Here is a 25,419-nt window from a genome sequence, read left to right as displayed (position 1 = left end):
TGTCTCTGCCTCTCTCTCTCTGTCTGTCTCTCTCTCTATCTCTCTCTGCCTCTCTCTCTCTCTCTCTCTCTCTCTCTCTCTGTCTCTCTCTCTGCCTCTCTCTCTCTCTCTATCTCTCTCTGCCTCTCTCTCTCTCTCTCCCTCTCTCTCTCTCTCTGTCTCTGCCTCTCTCTCTCTCTGTCTCTGCCTCTCTCTCTCTGTCTCTCTCTCTCTCTCTCTCTGTCTCTCTCTCTATCTCTCTCTGCCTCTCTCTCTCTCTCTCTCTCTCTCTCTCTCTGCCTCTCTCTCTCTCTGCCTCTCTCTCTCTCTCTCTCTGTCTCTCTCTCTCTCTCTCTGCCTCTCTCTCTCTCTCTCTGCCTCTCTCTCTCTGTCTCTGTCTCTCTCTCTCTCTCTGTCTCTGTCTCTCTCTCTCTCTCTGTCTCTCTCTCTCTCTGTCTCTGTCTCTCTGTCTCTCTCTCTCTCTCTCTCTCTGTCGCTCTCTCTCTCTCTCTCTCTCTGTCTCTCTCGCCCTGTGTCCTGTTGCGCGGTGATTTAACTCACAGCTGGTATGAATGCTAATCAGCGCTGGCCTCTGGCCTCGTTTAATGCGCTAACACGGCAGATCCCGCCTACACACCTCATAAACGTAATGAATATGGATCAGTCAGCTCAGGTACACTGATTGCAGCTCTACTCATCACTGACTGGACTGGGGGGAGGTCAGCACAGGGCCCAAATGTAGTCATCAGCCTCCCCCAAATCTTGACCTTCCCCTAATTTCAGCCGGTTCTGTGTATGGGGTATTTCCCCCTCTTGCTGTTCGCTGGTCTTAGTAGAGTTCTTTAAGGCACAGGGACTTTTATTTTGGAAAATAAACTGAAGCTGTGGTCAGAACAGTGTACTGCTGTAGTACATGTACTAAATTAATCAATGGACTTCTATTGGTGGTGCACTAGTTTTGGTGTACTGTTTAGTATGGTCGAGTGCCGTTTAGTACGGTAGAGCGCCGTTTAGTACGGTAGTGTGCGGTTTAGTACGGCAGAGCGCCGTTTAGTACAGTTGAGTGCTGTTTAGTATGGTGGTGAGCGCCGTTTAGTACGGCAGAGTGCCTTTAGTATGCCAGAGTGCTGTTTAGTGTGGTAGTGCCCTTTAGTACGGCAAGCGCTGTTTGTAGGTGCGAGTAGACGGTAGGCCCGTTTAGTACAGTGGGGTAGTACGTAGCGCCATTTAGTACGGTAGTTCTCTGTTTAGGACGGTCAAGTGCTGTTCAGTATGGTCGAGCGCCGTTTAGTACGGTAGAGCGCTCTTTAGTACGGTAGTGTGCCGTTTAGTACAGTCGTGTGCGGTTTAGTACGGTCGAGCGCCGTTTAGTACAGTAGAGCGCTCTTTAGTACGGTAGTGTCCCGTTTAGTACAGTAGAGCGCTCTTTAGTACGGTAGTGTCCCGTTTAGTACAGTAGAAGTAGTTAAATAACTTGTTCGCTATTTTTCCGTAGTTAAATACTGAAACTACACAGCAGGTTTGGTGCCATTAAAAGCTCTTTCCATGAACAGAGGGGAGTTTTGTTTTGGAGTGGGCGCTTTTTGTAGTAAACTCTTTACTTGACTCTAAGTAGCTCTAGTTCACCCTCTGTGCTCTGAGGGCGTTTTGATTATTTTTGTATATGTTCTTAAATTCTCCTGTTTGATACGTCATGATTTTATTGACGTTGTGTATCAGAATGTCCAGAACAGTCTCAGCTGTCTCTGTACTGAGGCCCTTTGACCGGCAGCTCTGAGTTCAGAGATAATTCAGCCCTAAAGCTGAAACACTGAGTCCGGTTTTGTGGAAGTTCTTAAACTCTCTCGTGTTGATACGTCTTTACTGATGAGGACGAACTGCTTTACCAGAGTCTCAGGATCACAAACGTAGTGGAATGTAGGAGTGAAATAGTAGATAAATGTTTCCTCATCACTTCTCTCCGCACCCTCTGCGGCGTCGTGTCTCGGCTGCTGGACTGTCTGTGTGGAGGAGTTGGATTCGTGTTGTTGGTGGACGTTGAGTGGCTTTACTGTAAAAGCCAGTGAGGTTGACCGTCTCTCAGCGTTCAGCCTGACCTGTCCTCTCTTGTAGCACGCAGGCCTCGAGGAGGACGACTGACCTCGGCTCTCGGGTCAGACTGCCTCAGAGCTCAGGTTGCCGTGCCAACCAGGCCAAGCGCCAGTCAGCCGGCAGCGGGAGGGTGATTAAATGACCGCGTCCTCCTTCTGGACGGGTTTCTTAAAGAGATAAATCGGGGCTGTTTCAGAGTGCTCTGCTCTTTCTGGTTTATTCCATGAGACCTGTGTAATCCTGCGGGGGTTCAGAGTGGTCAGGGTTTTGGGGGAGAGTGGACGGTCCAGATTAGGGTCAGAGTCGGTGATTCTGAGGGTTTACAGTGTCAGAAGCACAGCCCCTCCAGTATAGTTCAGTCAGGACACTGCTGGGCTTGTTTTTTAGAGAAAAGTCGCTCCGTCAGACGTTGAAAACCATTTCAATGTGATTTTGCTCGTCAACCAATAGAAGTACGGCTGGGCGGCGACAGGGAGACGACGGATGGACATCCGAGATGGAGGAGAGGCTGATCAGTAGCGACGCTGTGTTCTCTTTACTGTTCTGTACAACTTCTTTTTTTTCCATATTCATTTGTTTCTGGTCCAGATGTTCTAGATGTTGAACTGTAGAAACTCCGCCCGCTTCAGCCGTGAACACGCCTTCTAGACGCACAACATCTGCATGCATATACATCCACTGCTCTGTCCTTGTGTTGTCTAGCGTGTCGGAACCTTAGAGAGGTTCTGTAGGCCCCACAGTGAGACTGCTGTATGTTTACGTTACAGCTAGTGTGCTTTTTAAAGAACAACTGAAAATCTAGCTTTCATAAATGATGTGGGAGCATGTATTTCTGTTATTTGAGAATCAGCGCCGGGTTGTCAGGGTCCGTAGCGCCACTGTAGACGCTGAGCTCTCAGATACCGACAGCTTTAGAGAGAAAATGAAAACTGTTCCTCTGAAAGCGGCTGAAGCAGCAACTTTACAGCACTAACTGCACGTTAACGTCAGTCAGCAGCGCTGAAACACTGACATAGAGGGTCTTTTACTCCGTATGACAAACTCATTTCTCCTCTGATCATCGTCAGCTGATGAACCACTGAAACTGAGGTGAGGCTGTTGTTGCTTCAAAGTCAAACACTTGCCTGAGTTATTGTTATTGCTTTAGCAGAAGCAGCGACACCTGTATCGAGAACTTCCAGCAGAAACAGTGCAGAAACGTGTGAAGAGCCTGTTCTGAACGTAACTGTGAAATACGGTCATTATTTTTAAACACAGCGTTATTCCTTAGTACCGTTAACCCGCCCAAACCAGCTCTGAGTGAACACAGGTCAGTGAAATAGTGACGCAGTCAGTAAAGATTAAAGGTTCTCTGTGTCGGTTCTACCATTCATCGCTGAATCGTGATCCTGTTGTTCACAGTTTTGCATCAGTGCTTTGAACCTTTGCTTTGATATCTGTCTGTGTGTCTGTCTGTCTGTCTACTTATCTGTCTATCTGTGTATTCATTTCAATAGTTCAGTCCGTGTGGATGCAGTTCCTCTTTATCGCCTGTAGGTGGCAGCAGCTTTGAAAGGCCAGTAAATCTGTACTCAGCTGCACATTTTGGATGGAGATCATCACATTATTTTTGAATTCTGAGCTTTGATCGCAGTGATCCAGTGGCGATTGTGGTGATATATCGGATCGTAACAGAGACTGTGATGAACGTCGTATCGAGACCTGTTTTGGTTTGAATGTTAACCCAGTTTGGTGACGGTTATGGCCTGTTTATCATCATGGCAGTGCTGAGCTCTGTAATAGATCACAGTGCTGGAACAATGACAGATTTAGTGATGAATCTCAGTGCCAGCAGATGACGGGCCTTCATCAGGTCTCACAGTCGCAGTAACTCAGGCATCCCAAATGTAATATATAGGGATACGACTGTAACACGTTTGTCTGTATGGTGTGTCGGTTATACGTCACCTTCCCTCAAAAAGCTCTTTGAAAAACCACAGACTGGTTAAAAACTGCTCGTTTAAGCTGAGCAATTAGCGCCCGCAGACTGGCGCCCGGGCCGGCCTGCCCTCTGGGTCGCTCTGTTTATGCTGAGAGGTGTAAGTGGACGCGTGGGTCACTGCGCTGTTCGGAGCCTGTGTTTGATCACCATGGTTACAGCTGAACAGATTCCTGAAGGGCTTTTTTCTCCGCCCGTGTGATGGAGCTGTAAGACCAGATGCTGAGTGTTCTCCAACCTCGCGCTGCAGGGTGAAGCACCGGAGAGATTCAGGGAATCTGGATGTTGAAGCAGCTTTTGTTTTGTTTTTTTGGAGCTGTGAACATCTGTTTCCCTCCTTTAGGCTAGTGTGGCCTCTGTGGGCTGCTGAACACAGAGCGGCTCTGCTGTAACAGCTTCCTTTAACAGGTTTTCAGTGGGCTGCGTTACATCCTGAGGTCCAGGAATCAGGTTCTGTAGGCACAGGTTAATCTTAGTCCTGAACCGAGCAGGGCTTTTCAGGGCGGAGTCCCTTCTGGGGCTGTAGTTCAACCCAGAGGATCCAGAAAAAAACATGTCTGCAAAAGACGTAAGGAAGTAGGTCAATCTAACACCACACCATGATCGACTCGACTGCTGTAGAGGAAACTATTTCTAGAGCAGCTGAAACCAGCAGCAGTGGATGATGGAGTGTACTAGAGCAGCTGAAACCAGCGGTAGAGCTTGATAGAGTGTACAAGAGCTGCTGAAACTAGCAGTAGAGTTTGATGGAGTGTACTAGAGCAGCTGAAACTAGCAGTAGAGCTTGATGGAGTGTACTAGAGCAGCTGAAACTAGCAGTAGAGCATGATGGAGTGTACTAGAGCAGCTGAAACTAGCAGTAGAGCTTGATGGAGTGTACTAGAGCAGCTGAAACTAGCAGTAGAGCTTGACTGAGTGTACTAGAGCAGCTGAAACTAGCAGTAGAGCATGATGGAGTGTACTAGAGCAGCTGGAACCAGCAGTAGAGCATGACGAGCTGTTCTAGAGCAGCTGAAACCAGCAGCAGTGGATGATGGAGTGTACTAGAGCAGCTGAAACCAGCAGTAGAGCTTGGAGTGTACTAGAGCAGCTGAAACCAGCAGTAGAGCTTGATGGAGTGTACTAGAGCAGCTGAAACTAGCAGTAGAGCATGATGGAGTGTACTAGAGCAGCTGAAACTAGCAGTAGAGCATGATGGAGTGTACTAGAGCAGCTGAAACTAGCAGTAGAACATGACGAGCTGTTCTAGAGCAGCTGAAACCAGCAGTAGAGCTTGATGGAGTGTACTAGAGCAGCTGAAACTAGCAGTAGAGTTTGATGGAGTGTAGTAGAGTTTGATGGAGTGTAGTAGAGCTTGATGGAGTGTACAAGAGCTGCTGAAACTAGCAGTAGAGCTTGATGGAGTGTACTAGAGCTGCTGAAACCAGCAGTAGAGCTTGATGGAGTGTACTAGAGCTGCTGAAACCAGCAGTAGAGCTTGATGGAGTGTACTAGAGCTGCTGAAACCAGCAGTAGAGCTTGATGGAGTGTACTAGAGCAGTTGGAACTAATGCTTCGTTGTGATAGACTGTTGAAGAGCAGCTGAAAACAGCAGTAGAACATGGAGCTGTTCTAAAGCAGCTGGAACCAGCAGTAGAGCATGATGGGCTGTTCTAGGGCAGCTGGAACCAACACTTCACCTTAATAGATTGTTGAAGAGCAGCTGAAACCAGCAGGCCAGGCTAAACGTTAGCGCCCAGCTAACAGCTCTATAGGCTGTAAAAGAGCCGTGAGTGGGCTGAGCGCTCAGCAGCTGCAGTTTACTGATCCGCTCCGGCACCATCTGCGCCGGCATATTGCGGGAGGGCATGTTGTTTCCTGCCGTGGCGGCGTGTGATCTTAAGCCCGTTAGCGTACGTTGGCGCGATTAGCTCTCAGCGTGGTTAGCGGCGTAGACAGGCGTCAGACTGCCAGGAGCACAGCATGGACAAGCTGCGTCTCGGCTTCACCAAGCTCTACCGCTTCACCGTACGCTTCACCCTCAAACTTCTGAAATTAGGGCTGTGCGGTGTCGGATTACTCCGGCACAGCGGCGGATTATTACGGATTAGAGATTTTGGGGGGTTTCTGTGAATTCCTGCTGTAATCTGACTGTGTTCTTTCCCAGCCTGTTCTGTTTGTGTGTTCACTCCTGTGTCGGCGTCTGTGTGTGTTGCAGCTGGCGGAGTACAGGCAGAGGAAGGCCCAGAGCGATGGACAGAAGAAGCAGAAGAAGAAGAAGCAGAAGGGATCGGAGCCGGAGGACAGCGGCGTCCAGCAGGAGGGGGCTGGAGAGAGGAAGGAAACGCCCACCACCGAGTTCTCCTTCTCCAGGACCCTGCGCAGCGGAGAGACGGTCAAACACGACCAAACGTACACCATAGAGGTGAGTCCAACACTCAGGCCTTCAGACTGCGGGCCAGAATAACAGAAACAGGCTGCAGAGGGTCAGTTTCTCACTCTCACTCTCTTCACAGTGCTGTAAATCAGCTAGTCCAGTCTGATGTCTGTGTTTTCGTAGGTTATACAGCTGCAAACACAGTAAAAGTGACGAAACCAGTTCAGTTTTGGTAGATTTAGCTGAATTTACTTGTATTTATTTTATATTTGGTTCCATTCTAGGTTCTATTGTTGGTTCCATTCTGTTCAGCTCCTAATTCTCTGTTTTAGGTTTAATTCCAGTCTGTCATGTTGGTTCAGCTGCTGATCTGCTTTCAGCTTTTAATTCAGTCTAATGAGAAGCTCCAGTGTGGTTCTATGAGTTAATATATAATTCAAAATACCCCATAACTCAGTGTGTGAGATGTATACAGGGCGATTCAGAGTGGTTTGGTGTGAAATGGTTCAGATGTCTTTACAAAATACGCCTCACACAGCTCACAAGCTCCTCCCACCTTCAACATACATCATCAGAAGGGGGTTTTCTAGTCGTTAAAATAGAAACATAGTGGTAGAACCTTCTACTACAGATTTTTTAATGTCATTTTAAATGTATTTTCATTTTAAGACTGTATTTTGAAGAACCTTTAGTAAAAAATACTTATGTTAAAAAATACTTATGTACTTATGTTTGTGTATTTAAAAAAAGAAAAACTATTTCAAAATAAATTGCTTTTTTATTTTTTGGGATTCTCTTGAAATGTCTTTCCTTTAAAGTACATTGAAGTACTTTTAGTAACAAAACAGTGTAAATTTCAAACGACATGCTGTTGTTGATTTTCTGAGTGTGAATAAGTGAACAGTATTTTTTCCATGACTGTAGTGTGACATTAAGGCGTTCTTTGTTCGTTCTTTGTGTGCTGTTTTATTAGGTGAAAGTTTGGGCATCTCTGCTGTAGAGGAGAGAGAGACAGGGAGACAGAGAGGCAGAGAGGCAGAGAGAGAGAGAGAGAGAGAGGAGAGAAGCCATGTCACTCATTTCATTTTGGCTGGAGTGTTTTTTTAATACATGGATACAGATGTTGACACACCTGGATCGGCTCCTGTATCTCAGTTCGTATGGGATAGTCTGTGACGCAGAGCTCTGAGCTGGTCACAGGCTGTGGGGGGGCTGTGGGGGTGAGCTGTGTGTTACTATAGAGAGCAGCAGGACCTGATTGAGAACGCCGGGTCATTAGGAGCTCTGAGTGAGCTGCAGTAGATCAGGCCGTCAGTGGAAGCCTCTGAGCGTCTGAACCCGTCTGGTCTCTAATCAGACAGAGAGGATGTGCACTGGGTTTGACTGTGAGAATAAAGTGATGTAAACGATGCGGTTGCCGTTAGTAACGCTGATTGGAAAGCCTGCAGTGTTCGAGAGAGAGAGAGAGAGAGAGCTAGAGAGAGAGAGGTAGTATCACAGCTGGAGGAGAGCTCTCAAACCCTCTCTTACACATCTGTTTCATAACACACCACGTCTACAGAGGCAGAGAGCGTAACACTGTTTATTTACTTATTTATTTATTTATTTATTTATTTATTTACTCACTGTTTCCATTTCATTCAGCATCAGCACCGTCAGTCAGACATAGAGATATAGAGTTAATGTGCAGGAGTTTCAGAACAGAATCAGTAATGATTTAATTCTGAACAGAAAAGATTCAGAATAGAACAGAATCACAGTAAAATTAAGAATAGAGTTGGAATCGTATTGGAATAGAATAGATTCATAGTAGAATAGAATCAGAATAAAAGATTCAGAATAGAAATTGAATAACAGAATTAGAATGGAATAGAATTAGAATAGAATTGAATCCAAACAAAAGCTTCAGAATTGAACAGAATTAGAATAAGATTCAGAACTTAATAGAATTCGAAATGAAATTGAAATTAGAATAGATTCAGAATAGAATCCGAATGAGATTTAGAATAGAATTGAAATAAAAGATTCAGAATAGAATAGAATCCGAATTCAGCATCAGCACTATGAATGATCCTCTGAAAACATAGGAATCGACTTGAAAAATAAAGTTAAAGTTAATTGAGTTGATGTATAAGAGAGAGTAGAATTATGAAATGATTCAATTAATGATTTTACTTTGAATAGAAGATTCTGAATGAAATTGAATCAGAGGCAGTAGAATAGAATAAATCTAGTCAGAATAGAATAAATTTAGAATCATTAATGTGTATATATGTAACTAAGTCTGTTCTTAAGTCTGTTCTTAAGTCTGTTCTTAAGTCTGTTCTTAAGTGTGTTCTTAAGTGTGTTCTTCTGAAAGGTCCTGATAAAAAGTCTCCGTCTGATTCATGACGTGTTCTTGAAGCGCAGAACTGTTCTCACCTTTGTGCTCTTCAGTGTGTGTAGATTCTGTTCTCACCTAAGAACAAACCCCAGACAGAGAACATTGATGAGTCAGTCTTTGTCAAAACTGCCAAAGTGGGTTTAAGAAGAAATGTCTTCTTAAGGAGGGTTGGAGAATTAGGACCATAGTGTAGTTAATCACAATTAATCACAGTATTTTTGTATAGTTAATCACGATTAATCACAATATTTTGTATAGTTAAACACGGTTAATGACAGTATTTTGTATAGTTAAACATGATTAATCACAGTATTTTGTATAGTTAAATACGATTAATCACAGTATTTTGTATAGTTAATCATTAATCACAGTATTTTGTATAGTTAAATACGATTAATCACAGTATTTTGTATAGTTAAATACGATTAATCACAGTATTTTGTATAGTTAAATGCGATTAATCACAGTATTTTGTATAGTTAATCATTAATCACAGTATTTTGTATAGTTAATCATTAATCACAGTATTTTGTATAGTTAAACATGATTAATCACAGTATTTTGTATAGTTAATCATGATTAATCACAGTATTTTGTATAGTTAAATGCGATTAATCACAGTATTTTGTATAGTTAAATACGATTAATCACAGTATTTTGTGTAGTTAAATACGATTAATCACAGTATTTTTGTATAGTTAATCATTAATCACAGTATTTTGTATAGTTAAATACGATTAATCACAGTATTTTGTATAGTTAATCATGATTAATCACAGTATTTTGTATAGTTAATCATAATTAATCACAGTATTTTGTATAGTTAATCACAATTAATCACAGTATTTTGTGTAGTTAAATACGATTAATCACAGTATTTTGTATAGTTAATCATGATTAATCACAGTATTTTGTATAGTTAATCACAATTAATCACAGTATTTGTATAGTTAAATACGATTAATCACAGTATTTTGTGTAGTTAATCACGATTAATCACAGTATTTTGTATAGTTAATCACGATTAATCACAGTATTTTGTGTAGTTAATCATGATTAATCACAGTATTTTGTGTAGTTAATCACGATTAATCACAGTATTTTGTGTAGTTAATCACGATTAATCACAGTATTTTGTATAGTTAATCATTATTAATCACAGTATTTTGTATAGTTAATCATTATTAATCACAGTATTTTGTATAGTTAAACATGATTAATCACAGTATTTTGTATAGTTAATCATTATTAATCACAGTATTTTGTATAGTTAATCATTATTAATCACAGTATTTTGTATAGTTAATCGTTAATCACAGTATTTTGTATAGTTAAATACGATTAATCACAGTATCGTGTATAGTTAAATACGATTAATCACAGTATTTTGTGTAGTTAAATACGATTAATCACAGTATTTTTGTATAGTTAATCATTAATCACAGTATTTTGTATAGTTAAATACGATTAATCACAGTATTTTGTATAGTTAATCATGATTAATCACAGTATTTTGTATAGTTAATCATTATTAATCACAGTATTTTGTATAGTTAATCATTATTAATCACAGTATTTTGTGTAGTTAAATACGATTAATCACAGTATTTTGTATAGTTAATCATTATTAATCACAGTATTTTGTATAGTTAATCACAATTAATCACAGTATTATGTATAGTTAAATACGATTAATCACAGTATTTTGTGTAGTTAATCACGATTAATCACAGTATTTTGTGTAGTTAATCACGATTAATCACAGTATTTCGTGTAGTTAATCATGATTAATCACAGTATTTTGTGTAGTTAATCACGATTAATCACAGTATTTTGTGTAGTTAATCACGATTAATCACAGTATTTTGTATAGTTAATCATGATTAATCACAGTATTTTGTATAGTTAATCATGATTAATCACAGTATTTTGTATAGTTAATCATGATTAATCACAGTATTTTGTGTAGTTAATCATGATTAATCACAGTATTTTGTGTAGTTAATCACGATTAATCACAGTATTTTGTGTAGTTAATCACGATTAATCACAGTATTTTGTGTAGTTAATCATGATTAATCACAGTATTTTGTATAGTTAATCATTAATCACAGTATTTTGTATAGTTAATCATGATTAATCACAGTATTTTGTGTAGTTAATCATGATTAATCACAGTATTTTGTGTAGTTAATCACGATTAATCACAGTATTTTGTGTAGTTAATCACGATTAATCACAGTATTTTGTATAGTTAATCATGATTAATCACAGTATTTTGTATAGTTAATCATGATTAATCACAGTATTTTGTATAGTTAAACATGATTAATCACAGTATTTTGTATAGTTAATCATTATTAATCACAGTATTTTGTATAGTTAATCATGATTAATCACAGTATTTTGTATAGTTAATCACGATTAATCACAGTATTTTGTATAGTTAATCACGATTAATCACAGTATTTTGTATAGTTAATACGATTAATCACAGTATTTTGTGTAGTTAATACGATTAATCACAGTATTTTGTATAGTTAATCATTAATCACAGTATTTTGTATAGTTAAATACGATTAATCACAGTATTTTGTATAGTTAATCATGATTAATCACAGTATTTTGTATAGTTAATCATGATTAATCACAGTATTTTGTGTAGTTAATCATGATTAATCACAGTATTTTGTATAGTTAATCACGATTAATCACAGTATTTTGTATAGTTAATCATGATTAATCACAGTATTTTGTATAGTTAATCACAATTAATCACAGTATTTTGTGTAGTTAAATACGATTAATCACAGTATTTTGTGTAGTTAATCACGATTAATCACAGTATTTTGTATAGTTAATCACGATTAATCACAGTATTTTGTATAGTTAATCATGATTAATCACAGTATTTTGTGTAGTTAATCACGATTAATCACAGTATTTTGTATAGTTAATCACGATTAATCACAGTATTTTGTATAGTTAATCATTATTAATCACAGTATTTTGTGTAGTTAATCACAATTAATCACAGTATTTTGTGTAGTTAATCACGATTAATCACAGTATTTTGTGTAGTTAATCACGATTAATCACAGTATTTTGTATAGTTAATCATTATTAATCACAGTATTTTGTATAGTTAATCATTATTAATCACAGTATTTTGTATAGTTAATCATTATTAATCACAGTATTTTGTGTAGTTAATCACAATTAATCACAGTATTTTGTGTAGTTAATCACAATTAATCACAGTATTTTGTATAGTTAATCACAATTAATCACAGTAGTGTTTTACGTAGTGAGTTAATCATATTAGTCATGTTATTTTATGTAATTTGTGTGTGTGTGTCTGTGTGTGTCTGTGTGTGTGTGTGTGTGTTTGTGTCTGTGTGTGTGTGTCTGTGTGTCTCTGTGTCTGTGTGTGTCTGTGTGTGTCTGTGTGTGTCTGTGTGTCTCTGTGTCTGTGTGTGTCTGTGTGTGTGTGTCTGTGTGTGTGTGTCTGTGTGTGTCTGTGTGTGTGTGTGTCTGTGTCTGTGTGTGTGTGTCTGTGTGTCTCTGTGTCTGTGTGTGTCTGTGTGTGTCTGTGTGTCTCTGTGTCTGTGTGTGTCTGTGTGTGTGTGTCTGTGTGTGTGTGTGTCTGTGTGTGTCTGTGTGTGTGTGTGTCTGTGTCTGTGTGTGTGTGTCTGTGTGTGTGTGTGTCTCTGTGTGTGTGTGTGTGTCTCTGTGTGTGTGTGTGTGTGTGTGTGTGTGTGTGTCTGTGTGTGTGTGTTAATTGTTCTGTGTTGCTCTTTTCATCGATCATTTCTGTTCTCACACCCACACTCTCTCGGTCTCAGGTGTGTGTATGAACTCCTTCACCCTGTACTCTCTCTCCTCTTCCTCCTGCTGTTTTCCTCCTGTTTTCTCTCTCTAACAGATGTATATGATTAACATTAATAGAAAAAGGTAAATGGATTAGATATTCACTCTGAAACACTCTGACTCTGAAAAGTATTCGCTGTTTTAAACGGCTACAGAACTACCAGTTGCCGTGGCAACAGACAGGCGGCTTCGTTTCAGCGGTGTGTGTGTGATGGCCTTGAAGCAGAGCTCAGCTCTCCGTTCACACACTCCAGTGTGTATCGTTACACAACACAAAGCATGACTTGCATTTTCACTCTATCAATCCTGACTTCACCTAAATTAACCCTGACCGTACCGAACTCGCCGTACGTTATACTCGGCGCGCGGCGTCGATCCTGACTTCACCTGAATTAACCCTGACCGTACCGAACTCGCCGTACGTTATACTCGGCGCGCGGCGTCGATCCTGACTTCCCCTGAATTAACCCTGACCGTACCGAACTCGCCGTACGTTATACTCGGCGCGCGGCGTCGATCCTGACTTCACCTGAATTAACCCTGACCGTACCGAACTCGCCGTACGTTATACTCGGCGCGCGCCGTCGATCCTGACTTCACCTTCTGAGGAGATTTCGGCCTTAAACTCCATTCATGGTGGAGGGATACATGCAGGGCGCTGTGAGGCAAAATAGTCCCCAAAGAAAACTTATTATTTCAGATTTTCCACTATTTTCCATCATCAACATTCATATAAACTCAGAAGACTCGTGTAGGTTCACTGGTGGTTCTGGATAGTAAATAAAATGTCTATATCTGTGTTGTAGTCATGGCGACCCCTGGTTCCTATCACCACCACTGTAAAGACATCTGAACCATTTCACACCAAACCACTCTGAATCTCTCTGATTACATCTCACACACTGAGTTATTCATACATTTTGCAGTATTGGTGGAATTCCCCTTTAATGAGTTCCCTTTGGTAGGTGGAAACCCTCCCTTGAGGTTCATACTTAACTGAAGACCTCAGGGTGTTTAATGCAGCCGATCACAGACCCTCAGTGAGGTGTGGTTCGATGAGCTCCACACACTCCTGAGCAGCCACTCGTTTCCCCTCAGGCCAAACCTCACTGAGATTCCTACAGCCTCTCGCTGAGGCTCCGTCCTCCACCGCAGCGCTGCCCTTCGCTTTTTTAGAAAAGGACCACAAAACGTGTTTTTTTCAGCTCTACAATTAAATTCTGAGTAGTTCACGGTGAAGCTGTTGCTGTGGCAACAACAGTCCTGAGAGTTCCACTAACATGCGCACTGCGCTTTTTACCAAGTCTGTCAAAATATCAGTAAACTGCTCCTCACACGCCCAGCCTGAAGACTTTTACACCAGGATTATTATTATTATTATCATTATCATTATCATTATTATTATTATTATTATTATTGATTTACAGTGCTGTGTAAAAGTCAGAGACCATCCTTCATTTATTTAATATACACTCAAAACAGCCCAGCTTATATGCATCATTTATATCATGTTCAATCTTTAATTTTTCTCTCAGCTGTTTGTAATATTTGTCTTTACATCTGAAATCTGTTTGAGGAGATTAAAACTAGTTTGAGCTTGTATACATGATGGTAATCAGGGTGGTCTGAGGGTGGACCAGCAGTGGGCTGCAGTCAGCTTGGTGCCACCTTATCCAGCCAGCAGACCGATATGTGCTCCTGTCTGGGAGCTGTTAAGTACAAGTTATTGATTTTTCAGGAGGTGTTTGTGAGCAGATTAGATAAAAGATACTCCACTCGCATGAAGAAGGAGAAATTCAGAGTTTCCAAAACTGGAGTATAGAAGCTGCAGAGAAAATGTGGCTCCTAACAACCACCTGGAAGAGCTGGTCGACCCCAAAACTGCCCCCATCAGATAAACAGCACTTAAAGCTTTCATCTCTGAGCACAAGTTTTAACAGCGTGATTAAAGGCATCACGAAAGCTGACGAGTTCAAACGAAGTTAACGACATCATGCAGCACCTCTGAGAGAAACGTCTGACTGGGTAGAGCTTCACTCTACAGAGAGATAACGACCCCAAACACCCCTCTGAGAAGATCGAGACACACTTAACAGTTCTCAGAACAGTGAATCAGACAGACCTCACTGAATGGGTTTGATTACTTCAGAAAATGATCAACCAGCTTCTGAGACTGAACTTTGGAGGCGTGTCTGCAGATTCTTTGAGGAACTGAAAGTGAGGCTCCTGAGAAGAATGGAGGCTGATTTGATTCCGTAATGATACTTTAGGAAATGATTCAGTACCTCATTAAAATTCACATTTCACTATGACTGAATTTGATTCTTTAACGATTCTTTAGATGATTCAGTACATTATTGTATCTCACATTTTGACACAATTCAGTTAGTTTCTATAACGATTTTTCAGGAAATGATTCAGTACATCATTAAAACTCACATTTCTCCATGATTCAATTTGATTTTTTACAACTGTTCAACATGCTTTGATTCGACTAAGTGATTTTACTTATTTAACTTTTAATTTAAATTAATGTAAATAAGTTCATTCCAAGTGATTTTGGAGCATTTCATGATTTTTTGTACAGTAAAACGTGTGTATATGTTATGGCTTTACATTATTATACACTGGAAAATTAATAACACCATTTAGAGCTGCTCTTATTTTCATACTTTAGTGCATTAATGCACTCAGACAGCTGTAGCTTTTCATTCCTGACTCTGGAGCAGCTCATTAACATCCTGACTCTTTAATATCACTTATTATTAATCCATTAGGGCTTATTTAATCCATTAGTGTTTACTGTTTATCATCATTTAAACGCTAATGCTGTTAGTGACGCGCTGTGTGATGTAAACTAGTACATTACGTCCATGAAGAGGCAAAAACAGCTCTATAAGAACAGGAGAGCTCGTCCTCGGCTGTCAGTGATCATAGCAGTGTGGTGCATTTGGCCTTTCTTCTGTCCAGCTTTATGTTTATGTACATTAAAAAAAGAGTGGAAACATACATGCTGTAGAGAATAAGAGGTGCATTTATAAAATGAGCATTATTTTCATTTTCAGTTAAATAATCATTGGTTTTGATGAAAGGTCGTTATTGGTGGAAATAATATAAGCAGAATAAACAGCACATTATAATATCTGTCAGTCCGGCCGTGCGGGTCAGTGTGATAGAGTAGACAGTAAAAACAGGAGAAACATAAAACATTTTTAAAGCTGGACTGTAATCTGCAATAAGCCATAAATAGGCAGCGATTCACAAAATCTCACATTTTTTCTGGATTCAGTTTGATTGTTACAAATCTTTGAGCAAAGATTCAGTTTATTATCAAATCTCAGATTTCACCACATTCTGATTTGATTCTATCATGTTTCTTCAGGAAATGGTTCAATCCATTATCAAATCTCAGATTTCACACTGATTCGCTAGGAAATGATTTGGTGTATCATCAAATCTTAGATGTCACCCCTATTCAGTTTGTTACAGAATGATTCAGTACATCGTCAAATCTCAGATTTCACCACCATTTGATTTGATTCAATTATGATTCTTCAGGAAATTATTCAGTACATCAACAAATCTCAGATTTGTCACTGATTTGATTCAATTATGATTCAGTTATGATTCCTTAGGAGGTGATTCAGTGCATCAAATTTCATTGATGCACTGGAAATTCTTCAGGAAACAATAAATCATGAAGTCTCAAGTTTCACCATTATATTAGTAGATTCAATTAGGATGCTTTGGGAAATGATTCAGCACATCAGCAAATCTCAGATTTTGCCACAATTTCATTCTATAATAATTCTTTAGGAAGTGATTCAGTACATCATGAAGTCTTAGATTTCACCATTATTCAATTAGGTTCAATTATGATTCTTTAGGAAGCGATTCAGTACATCATGAAGTCTTAGATTTCACCATTATTCAGTTAGGTTCAATTATGATTCTTTAGGAAGCGATTCAGTACATCATAAGGTCTTAGATTTCACCATTATTCAGTTAGGTTCAATAATGATTCTTTAGGAAGCGATTCAGTACATCATGAAGTCTTAGATTTCACCATTATTCAGTTAGGTTCAATTATGATTCTTTAGGAAGTGATTCAGTACATCATAAGGTCTTAGATTTCACCATTATTCAGTTAGGTTCAATAATGATTCTTTAGGAAGCGATTCAGTACATCATGAAGTCTTAGATTTCACTATTACTCAATTAGGTTCAATTATGATTCTTTAGGAAGCGATTCAGTACATCATCAAATCTCAGGTTCCACCACTGGTTAGTTCAATTTAATTGCTGTTGCTCAGGAAGTGACTCAGTGAATTAGAGAGTAAATTTCCCAGCTGTCTTTGCAAAATACAGTTTGCATCCACAAGCTTTAGTGTTCCGGTGATGAGCTGAATGTATGAAAACGGAGCTGTAACCACGAAAACGCCTCGTTTTTAATTTGTAAATCTTGTGCGTCATGGCTTCGTAAATCTCTTGCAGTCTGAAGTTTCTCCAGCACGGAGCTCTAATAGCACAGGAGAACCCACACCAGAAGGAGCTCACGAGCGCACACGTTTATGGTGATGTCTGTTATAACAACAGATAAAATCAATTTTAGGATAGGATAGTTTTAGGGGTTAGGAGTAGAGTAGAAATAGGTCGTAGGTCTGTGTGTATTCGTAAGCTCACGTATCGTGCTGATTGGTGTCAGATATCGTCCAGGCCAGGCGTGAGTGTATTGTCCAGCCTGTGAGTTGAGGCTCCAGGCTTTGTGTGAGATGTAGGTCAGTGGGACAGACACGCTGAAGCCTATGTAATTAACCTTGTTCTTCACTGGAGGAGCTCCTCTCTCAGAAGGTTCAGAGCTAATGGAGCTAACGCAGTGAATCAGTCGATCACTCTCAGACGTGGTTTAGACCCACAGCTCGCGCCTCCTGCTGTTAACACGGTCTTAAACTCATCCTCACGCTGCGGTCCCTACAAACTGATGTTCTGTTTACCTCGGTTCCACGTTGGGACTAGACTTCCCTGTGTCTTTAGTTTTAGCACTGGAACTGCTAGTGTAGCTTACGAGTTATAGAAGCTTATACCCCCAATTAGCGTAGCGCTAACTGCACGCCTAAATTATCACACAGTGTCCTCAAACTAGGGGTGTAATAACCGTTCTAGCTGCCAGTATTTGGTTCTAAAATCTCTATTCAGGTGTTCGTGTATATCATAAAATGTGGACGCAGAGATAGCGGCCCGGCTCTGGCGCGGCTTTATCGCTAACTAGGCTAACACGCTAATGCTAGCTCAGTCCAGAAACATTAAAAATCCTGTTTTCTGCTAAACCAACATGTTGGCACCTCGTCCACCGAGGAGGAAAGACTTGTGTGGAAGGCGAGGAGTCCTCATCATCACCCAGCGCTGTACCTGTTAGGTGTAGTGTTAGCTTTAGCTCATTAGCTGGGCTGTTTTTGAATGATAGAACGTGTGTCTGTATTTTAGCCCCCCAGCATGGGGGTGAGCAGTAACTCTTATGGACATGAATGTTAAAGTCAGACACACCTCAAACTGTGTAGAGTGGACTAAAATACACTGTTTTAGGCTTGTAATGTACATAAAGCTAATTGGTGTACATAAGCTTCCATTCTCTGAGTCCGACCTCAGACGGCTCTGAGTGAGTAAAGTGGACCGGATCGATAACGACTCGTTTCTTCTGTCTGTTTCAGCCCGAGAGCGAAGTTTCCACCACGGCTGAAGACTACTCCTCCGAGGTACGTCCACTTACGCACAAAACAGCAGGCCCGCCGTCTGGTTCCTGAGTGTGACTGTTTTAGAGACGCTAGAACAAATCCGGATCTTTAATTCGGTTTCCGGTCCTGGATTTTGGGTTCGCTAGGAGTTAACTGAGCTGTGTGTTACTGACTGACCGAAAACCAGGACCGGAAAACTGGATTCAGATCTAAAGACCTCTGCTCCAGAACATTCTCTCTCATTCCCACTGTTCTAGAGTGTTCTCCTCTATTCACACTGTTCTAGAATGTTCTCATCCGCTCACACTGTTCTAGAATGTCCTCCTCTGTTCACAATATTCTAGAATGTTCTCTTCTGTTCACATTGTTCTAGTATGTTCTCCACCATTCACACTGTTCTAGAATGTTATCCTCCATTTCAGCTGTCCTAGAATGTTCTCCCTCCATTTACACTGTTCTAGAATGTTCTCCTTATTTATGCTGTCATGCAATGTTCTCTCCTACTCACATTTCTCTAGAATGCTCTCTTCCATTTTAGCTGTCCTATAATGTTCTCCACCATTCACACTGTTCTAGTATGTTCTCCATTTCTGCTGTCCTAGAATGTTCTCCCTCCATTCACACTGTTTTGGAGTGTTCTCCATTCACACTGTTGTAGAATCTTCTCCTCCATTTCAGCTGTTCTAGTATGTTCTCTCCCATTCACACTGTACTGGAATGTTCTCCATTTCAGCTGTTGTAGAATGTCCCCCTCCATTCACACTGTTCTAGAATGTTCTCCACCATTCCCATGTTATAGAATGTTTTTCTCCATTCCATCTGTTGTAGGATGTTCTCCTCCATTCCCACTGTTCTAGAATGTTCACCTCCCTTCTACTGTTCTAGAATGTTCTCCCCTTTTCACAGTGGTTTGTTTGGTTCCTTAGTTCTTTTCCCGATATGCTGAGGTTTGTGTGGATGGTGTTAGGCAGTGTTAGTAAATTTGGTTTTTAATGGCTGTTGGACCTGAAAGAACCATCAGAGGATGGAACACAGAAGCTATCTAGACCAGGATGGGTCCAAGTTTCAGTTTGGCATTTAAAAAAAAACAGATTTATAATGTTTCTATAAATAGCTGAAGAGATCAGTCAGGTACGTTTTCACATACGAATATGAGATTACATATTAGTGTCTAATCGGTATTTTATTAAGATAGTTTATGAAGCTCTCAGGCAGTTCTGGATCAGTTTTCAGTTTCAGTTTCTCTCATTAAAGAACTGTTCCACGCTGCCAGGCAGTAAAGTGCTGTGTTTCAGTAGATTAGATCAAAGCTGCTACTTCAGTGAACTTTTAATCAGATGAATGTTTCATATTTTATGATTCAGATTAGCTGGTCGTTATGTTCACGGTGATGATCTCAGGCTAATGAGTTTCAGTTTATGTGCAGATTATCCATGTTCAAGGGATCTTCTGTCAGGACTGATTTGTTTTCTGAATGTTTTCTACTGTTCACTGCAAAGAGGATTACAGCTTTAGATGATAATCGATTGTTAATTGACAGGTCAATGGGTGCCATGAGCTGTCTCAGAGGTCACTGGAGGTGAGGCTACAGTAATCCATCTGTTAAAGCAGTCCGCTGTCTAATGCACCCAGGGTGTCTGCATGTCTTTAAAAGTCTAAATAGTGTCTGAAATTACATTTTGGAAAGTAAAAACATCAATAAGCATTACTTTAATAATACTATTTATAGTAATAGTAAAGTAATTTGGTAACTTACATCTAATCTATCTCAAATTCAAGCTCACTTAGCAAACATACACGCAAACACATGCACAGTTTCTCAGCTGTCGCCACTGGTACAGTGTAGAGTTTTCTGGCTCACTGCCCAGTCAAATTCCGGTACTGTGGTAAAGACTCCTGCCCATCAAACTCCACTACTGCATTAAAATATTTCCCTTGCAGTCTAGTACACACTGCTACCACGGTAAAGAGACTCCTGGCTTGTGGGCCAATCAAATTCCACTACTGTGTTGACAAATTTCTTGGCTCATGGCCCAGTTAAACTCCACTACTGTGGTGAAAAATCTCCCCCGGATCGTGACCCGGTCAAACCCCACTAATGTGGTAAGAAACTTCCTGGCTCGTGGCCCAGTCATACTCCACTACTGTGATGATGAGTCTCCTGGCTCATGGCCCAGTCAAACTCCACTACTGTGGTGAAGAGGCCCAGTCAAACTCCACTACTGTGATGATGAGTCTCCTGGCTCATGGCCCAGTCAAACTCCACTACTGTGATAAAGAGCCTCCCTGCTCTTGACCCAGTCAAACTCCACTACTGTGGTAAGAAACTTCCTGGCTCGTGGCCCAGTCGAACTCCACTATTGTGATGATGAGTCTCCTGGCTTGTGACCCAGTCAAACTCCTCTGCTGTGGTAAGAAATCTCCTGGCTCGTGACCCGGTGAAACTCCACTACTGTGGTCAAGTCTCTGGGCTCGTAGCCCAGTCAAACTCCACTGCTATGATGAAGAGTCTCCTGGCTCATGACCCAGTCAAACTCCACTACTGTGATGAAGAGTCTCTGGGCTTGTGACCCAGTCTGACTCCACTACTGTGGTGAAGTGTTTCCTGGCCCGCAACCCATTCACACTCCATTACCACAGTGAGACTACTGTGGTGAAGTGTCTCCTGACTCGTGGCCCAGTCAAATTCCACTACTTTGAGGAAGTCTTCCCGCTTGTGGCCCAGTCAGACTCCACTGCTGTGGTGAATTCTCCTAGCTCGTGACCCAGTCAGACTCTACTACTGTGGTGAAAAATCTCCTGGCCCGTGACTCATTCACACTCCATTACCACAGTGAGACTACTGTGGTGAGGAGTCTCGCGGCCCAGTCAAACTCCGCTGCTGTGATGAGGAATCATTTGGCTAGTGCCCCACTACTACAGTGAAGAGTCATCCTGCTTGTGGCCCAATCAAACTCCACTGCTCTGATGAAGAGTCTCTCAGCTTGTGCCCCCTACCTCAACAGAGGTAGCTCAGTCAACTGAAAACACACTTTAAATAACACGGGGTCACTGTGGCGAGGCAGGGTTATGCCAATGTTAAATTAACGTTAACTACTTCTGACCTTGCATACACAGACACAGTGATATGAGTGTGTGTGCTTTTGGTGTATAGTCGCTGCTAATTTAGTCAAGTTAAATTACCTTTGAGGGGCAATAAAGTCTTATAAAGCAATGAAATGGACATGGAAGACACCTGCAGACACCCTGTTACTGCTCTGTCGCTTTCTTTCACCTGCACATGGTGCTTCGTTCTCTAGCATTTGGGGCTGAAATCTGCTCTAACTCACTAACCAGCCAAGTCTGTCTGCTTCTGAGCGTTTGAGTGTACGGGTCCGGGATTACAGTGGCGCTAACTGCACTCTGTGCTTTCACAGCAGGGAACAGGGAGAACAGGCTGATTGGTTTGATTGTGCGCAACAAAAACTGGAAAAGAAGAGAGTTCAGCAGGAAATGGTCTTATAAAAGAGCTTTTAACTCTTAGAAGTCCAGAGTTACTTTTGTTTTGCTGTATTGTTTATATGCAATGCATATTTAACATAAATTAATTACATAGTTGCATTATTGGTTATCAAAATGAATCAGTTTTCATGGCAGAAATTCTAAACAATATTTCATCAAATCCAAATGATCATAAAGTAACTTCTACAAATGCTCTTACAAATGCTAATGTGGCCCAGAATTGAAAATTTAGAATTTGCACTTTCTCCACTTACGATTGAATTTCGATGAAATTATGGTGCCGAGGAACAACTGAGACTTCTAAGGGTTTAAGCTACCAGGGGTCATAAGATAAAGGGAAGAAAATGGTTCTGAGAAAAATCAGAGTGACCAACAAAGACAGGAAGAGAAAGAGCGGGAGATGTACAGGTCTAATTTTCCTTCACTCCATATCTCAGGACGAAGAGCTACATCCTCCAGTGTCTCCTCTGGAAGAGGAGCTGCAGCAGGCCGAGCCGCCGAGCCGCCTGCAGGCCATGGAGGACGAGCTGGCCGCCAAAAACCTGGCGGTGGAGGAGCTGAGCCGAGAGCTGGAGGAGATCAGGGCGGCGTTCGGAGCTGAGGGAGTGCAACAGGTACCTACTCTCGGTCCGCTTTAGTTTCAACAGTGATCCGCAAGAGGACAAAAGACATGTTTACAAGATAAATATAAACGTAAATAAAACTAACAGTAAGGATGTTGATATAGGAAGAGTCTGGAGTGGAGCAGGGCATGCAATGCGCCCTCTACTGACCAGTGCTGAAATCGGCTTATCATGTTAAAATTCCCTCTGTTTCCCCTCTCTGCTCTTTCTCGCTTTTTTCTTTTCATTTTCTCTCTTTGTTTTCTTTGTTTCTCTCAAGTCATCTCTGGCTCTCTCATGTTTCTCTCCGTTTTCTCTCCAGTCACTCTCTGGTTTCTCTCTGGTCCCTCTGTTTTTTTTCCTCTCTGGGCTCTCTCTCTCTCTCTCTCTGGGCTCTCTCTCTCTGAGCTTTCTGTCTGTTTTCTCTATGGCCTCTTACATCAAGTCTCTCTGGTCTCTCTTCTCACTAGACTGTTTTCTCTCTGGTCTCTCTTTTCTCTGTGGATGCTCTTTTTTCTCTGGTCTTTTTATTATGTTCTGTTTTCTCTTTGGTCTCTCTCTCTCTGGTCTCTCTTTTCTGATTTCTCTTCGATTTCCCTCTGGTCTCTCTCTGTTTCCTCTCTGGCCCCTCTGCTTTTCCCTCTCTGGTCTCTCTGTTTTCTCTTTGGTCATTCTCTCTGGTGACTTTTTCTGGTAACTCTCTCTGGTCTCTTGGGTTTCTGATTTCACTCTTGATTTCTTTCTGGTGTCTTTTTTTCATCTACGGTCTCTCTTTGGTCTCTGGTATCTCTGGCCTCTTTCTGTTTTCTTTCTGATTGCTCTCTCTGGTCTCTCCATTTTGCCCCTGGAGTCTCTCTGGTCTGTCCTTCTGTTTTCTCTCTGGTCTCTCTCTAATCTCTGATTTCTCTCTGATTTGTCTCTGGTCTCTCTCTGTTTTCTCTTTGGTAACTCTCTCTGGTGTCTCTATTTTGTCCCTGGAGTTTCTCTGGTCTGTCCTTCTGTTTTCTCTCTGGTCTCTCTCTAATCTCTGATCTCTCTCTGGTTTTTGTTTTCTCTCTGGTCTCTCTTATTTTTGTCCCTGGAGTCTCTGGTCTTTGGTATCTTTGTTTTCTCTCTGGTCTCTCTCTCTCTCTGCCGTCTCTCTGGTCTCTCTCTTCTGTCTCTCTGATTTCTCTCTGTTACCACTCGTTTTTTTTTGTGCTCTGGCCCTGGTTACCTTGCCCTCAATCCTTAGCCGTTTCTGGTTTGTAGCTAAAGCCCATGTCTTATTTTAAATAATGCAGCATTCACAGTCACAGTGTTTGTTCATGTGATGTAATGGGACAGGGGTTCAAAAAGCAAAAAAGGCCCCTGAGTGAATGATGGTTATCAACAAAATGTTAAAAAGCCACCTTGCTGTGTTTCATCTGAGAGCCACATCAGGTGACTGAAACCTTTTTGTCCATAACATGATGCATTGAAGCCTTTTTAATTTGTGTAAAATTGCTGTGTTTTGTACCTTTTAAGAGGTGGGAGGATGAATTAATGACCTTTCTCTGATGAGCTGGAGATGACCAGTAATGTATGTTCATGCTGAATGTCAGTGCTGGAGCTGGAGAACCGTGTACGTCTATAAACTCAGCATGTTTTGTATATGAAAGAGCAGCTGGACTCAGGTTGGAGGATTTAATGTCCTGCAGATGAAATAAGAATCCTCTGGAATGCGAAATTACACCGTGATTATTAACTTAACTGTGACTGGTTATTAACTGGTTATTAACTTGAAGTGCTGTTAGACATTGAGGCTTATTATCCTTAAAGGAAGATGGATTTCATTTGCATGTTATTAAATAGTGATGCACCAAAATGAAAATTCTGGCTCTGTTATTTCTGCTATTAAATAACATGAAAGTGAGAACTGGTGGAGGGTGTTATCACCACATTTTCTAATCCTGCTTTCTATCGAAATGATTAGCGAAGGCTGTTATTTTGACACTTTGTAGGTTTTAGATCTGTTTCATGTTCAGTAAACTGGAAACAGCGTGTCTTTTTGATCAGAATTCTCTGCGTGTTTACTCTGTCAGTCAAATAAAACCGAAAGCACCATTTTTGGCCACTTCCAGCAGAAAAATTACAGGGTAAAATTTTAAAGCATCCCTGTATATTACATAGCAGAGAACAGCTACAACTCAGCAAACTTAACAAAAACATCTATCATTAGTGAAAGGAAATCTCAAATGTGGCAAGTGTGAGGATGATCAGCATAATCAGCATGGTTAAAAATACATTTTATCTGAGGTGAAATCTGTAATATCTTTCTGATTCATCTGTGAACTGTTGTGAATGTATATCGGGGGGGGGTATGTAGTATATGTAGTTTTCTGTTTACTTTGGGGGTCTTAGTTAGTAGCAGCATGTTAAACTAACCCCCTCGTGTGGAGGCTGTACTTTAGCCTGGCTGGCTCCCACTGTGAGCTCTCACTAGCTAGATAAAATGCCTCGCTCTGCTCAGTACGGAGCAGGTGGAGCATTCGGGAGTTTGGAAATCACAGCACCTTTTAATCCTGTCTTAAATACTGTGTCTGTGCAGCTGCAGGACTTTGAGGCTGCGCTGAAACAGAGAGATGGAATCATCACCCAGCTGACGGCCAACCTGCAGCAGGCTCGTACGGAGAAGGATGAGGTGATGAGGGAGTTCCTGGAGCTGACGGAGCAGAGCCAGAAACTACAGCTCCAGTTCCAGCAGGTATGACAGGGCTGGGACTCTGTGCTCTTCATTATCTCTCTTAAGGCAGTCAGCCGAGACCTGTTCAGTGTCTGAAGTTCGCTTCTTTGCTTTTAGCACTGGAGCTACGAGGCTAATGAGTAACTGAAAATAATACATCACCTTGTTACTACTAACAAGTAATGGAAGATAATACATCACCAGTTAGCACGGTGCTTACTGC

General features: G+C 41.2%; 1 protein-coding gene across 7 annotated transcripts in view; it reads left to right on the top strand.

The window, feature by feature from the left end:
* akap9 (A kinase (PRKA) anchor protein 9) overlaps positions 1 to 25,419 on the top strand; it is a 150,334-nt gene that overhangs the window by 9,766 nt on the left and 115,149 nt on the right. For 6 of the 7 annotated variants that reach the window (XM_036577851.1, XM_036577850.1, XM_036577853.1 and 3 more), the window contains exons 2-6: positions 6,246 to 6,452; positions 18,366 to 18,410; positions 19,930 to 19,968; positions 22,328 to 22,504; positions 25,062 to 25,217. In XM_036577851.1, coding sequence (XP_036433744.1) covers positions 6,246 to 6,452; positions 18,366 to 18,410; positions 19,930 to 19,968; positions 22,328 to 22,504; positions 25,062 to 25,217 — 624 coding nt within the window. The remainder of the gene's footprint in view (positions 1 to 6,245; positions 6,453 to 18,365; positions 18,411 to 19,929; positions 19,969 to 22,327; positions 22,505 to 25,061; positions 25,218 to 25,419) is intronic. The other variant, XM_036577852.1, reaches the window with a different exon arrangement.

This window comes from Colossoma macropomum, unplaced genomic scaffold (assembly GCF_904425465.1).
Source record: "Colossoma macropomum unplaced genomic scaffold, Colossoma_macropomum, whole genome shotgun sequence".
Taxonomy (NCBI): Eukaryota; Metazoa; Chordata; class Actinopteri; order Characiformes; family Serrasalmidae; genus Colossoma; species Colossoma macropomum.
Note: the sequence above shows the minus strand (reverse complement) of the source record. Positions and strands in the feature narration are given on the sequence as shown.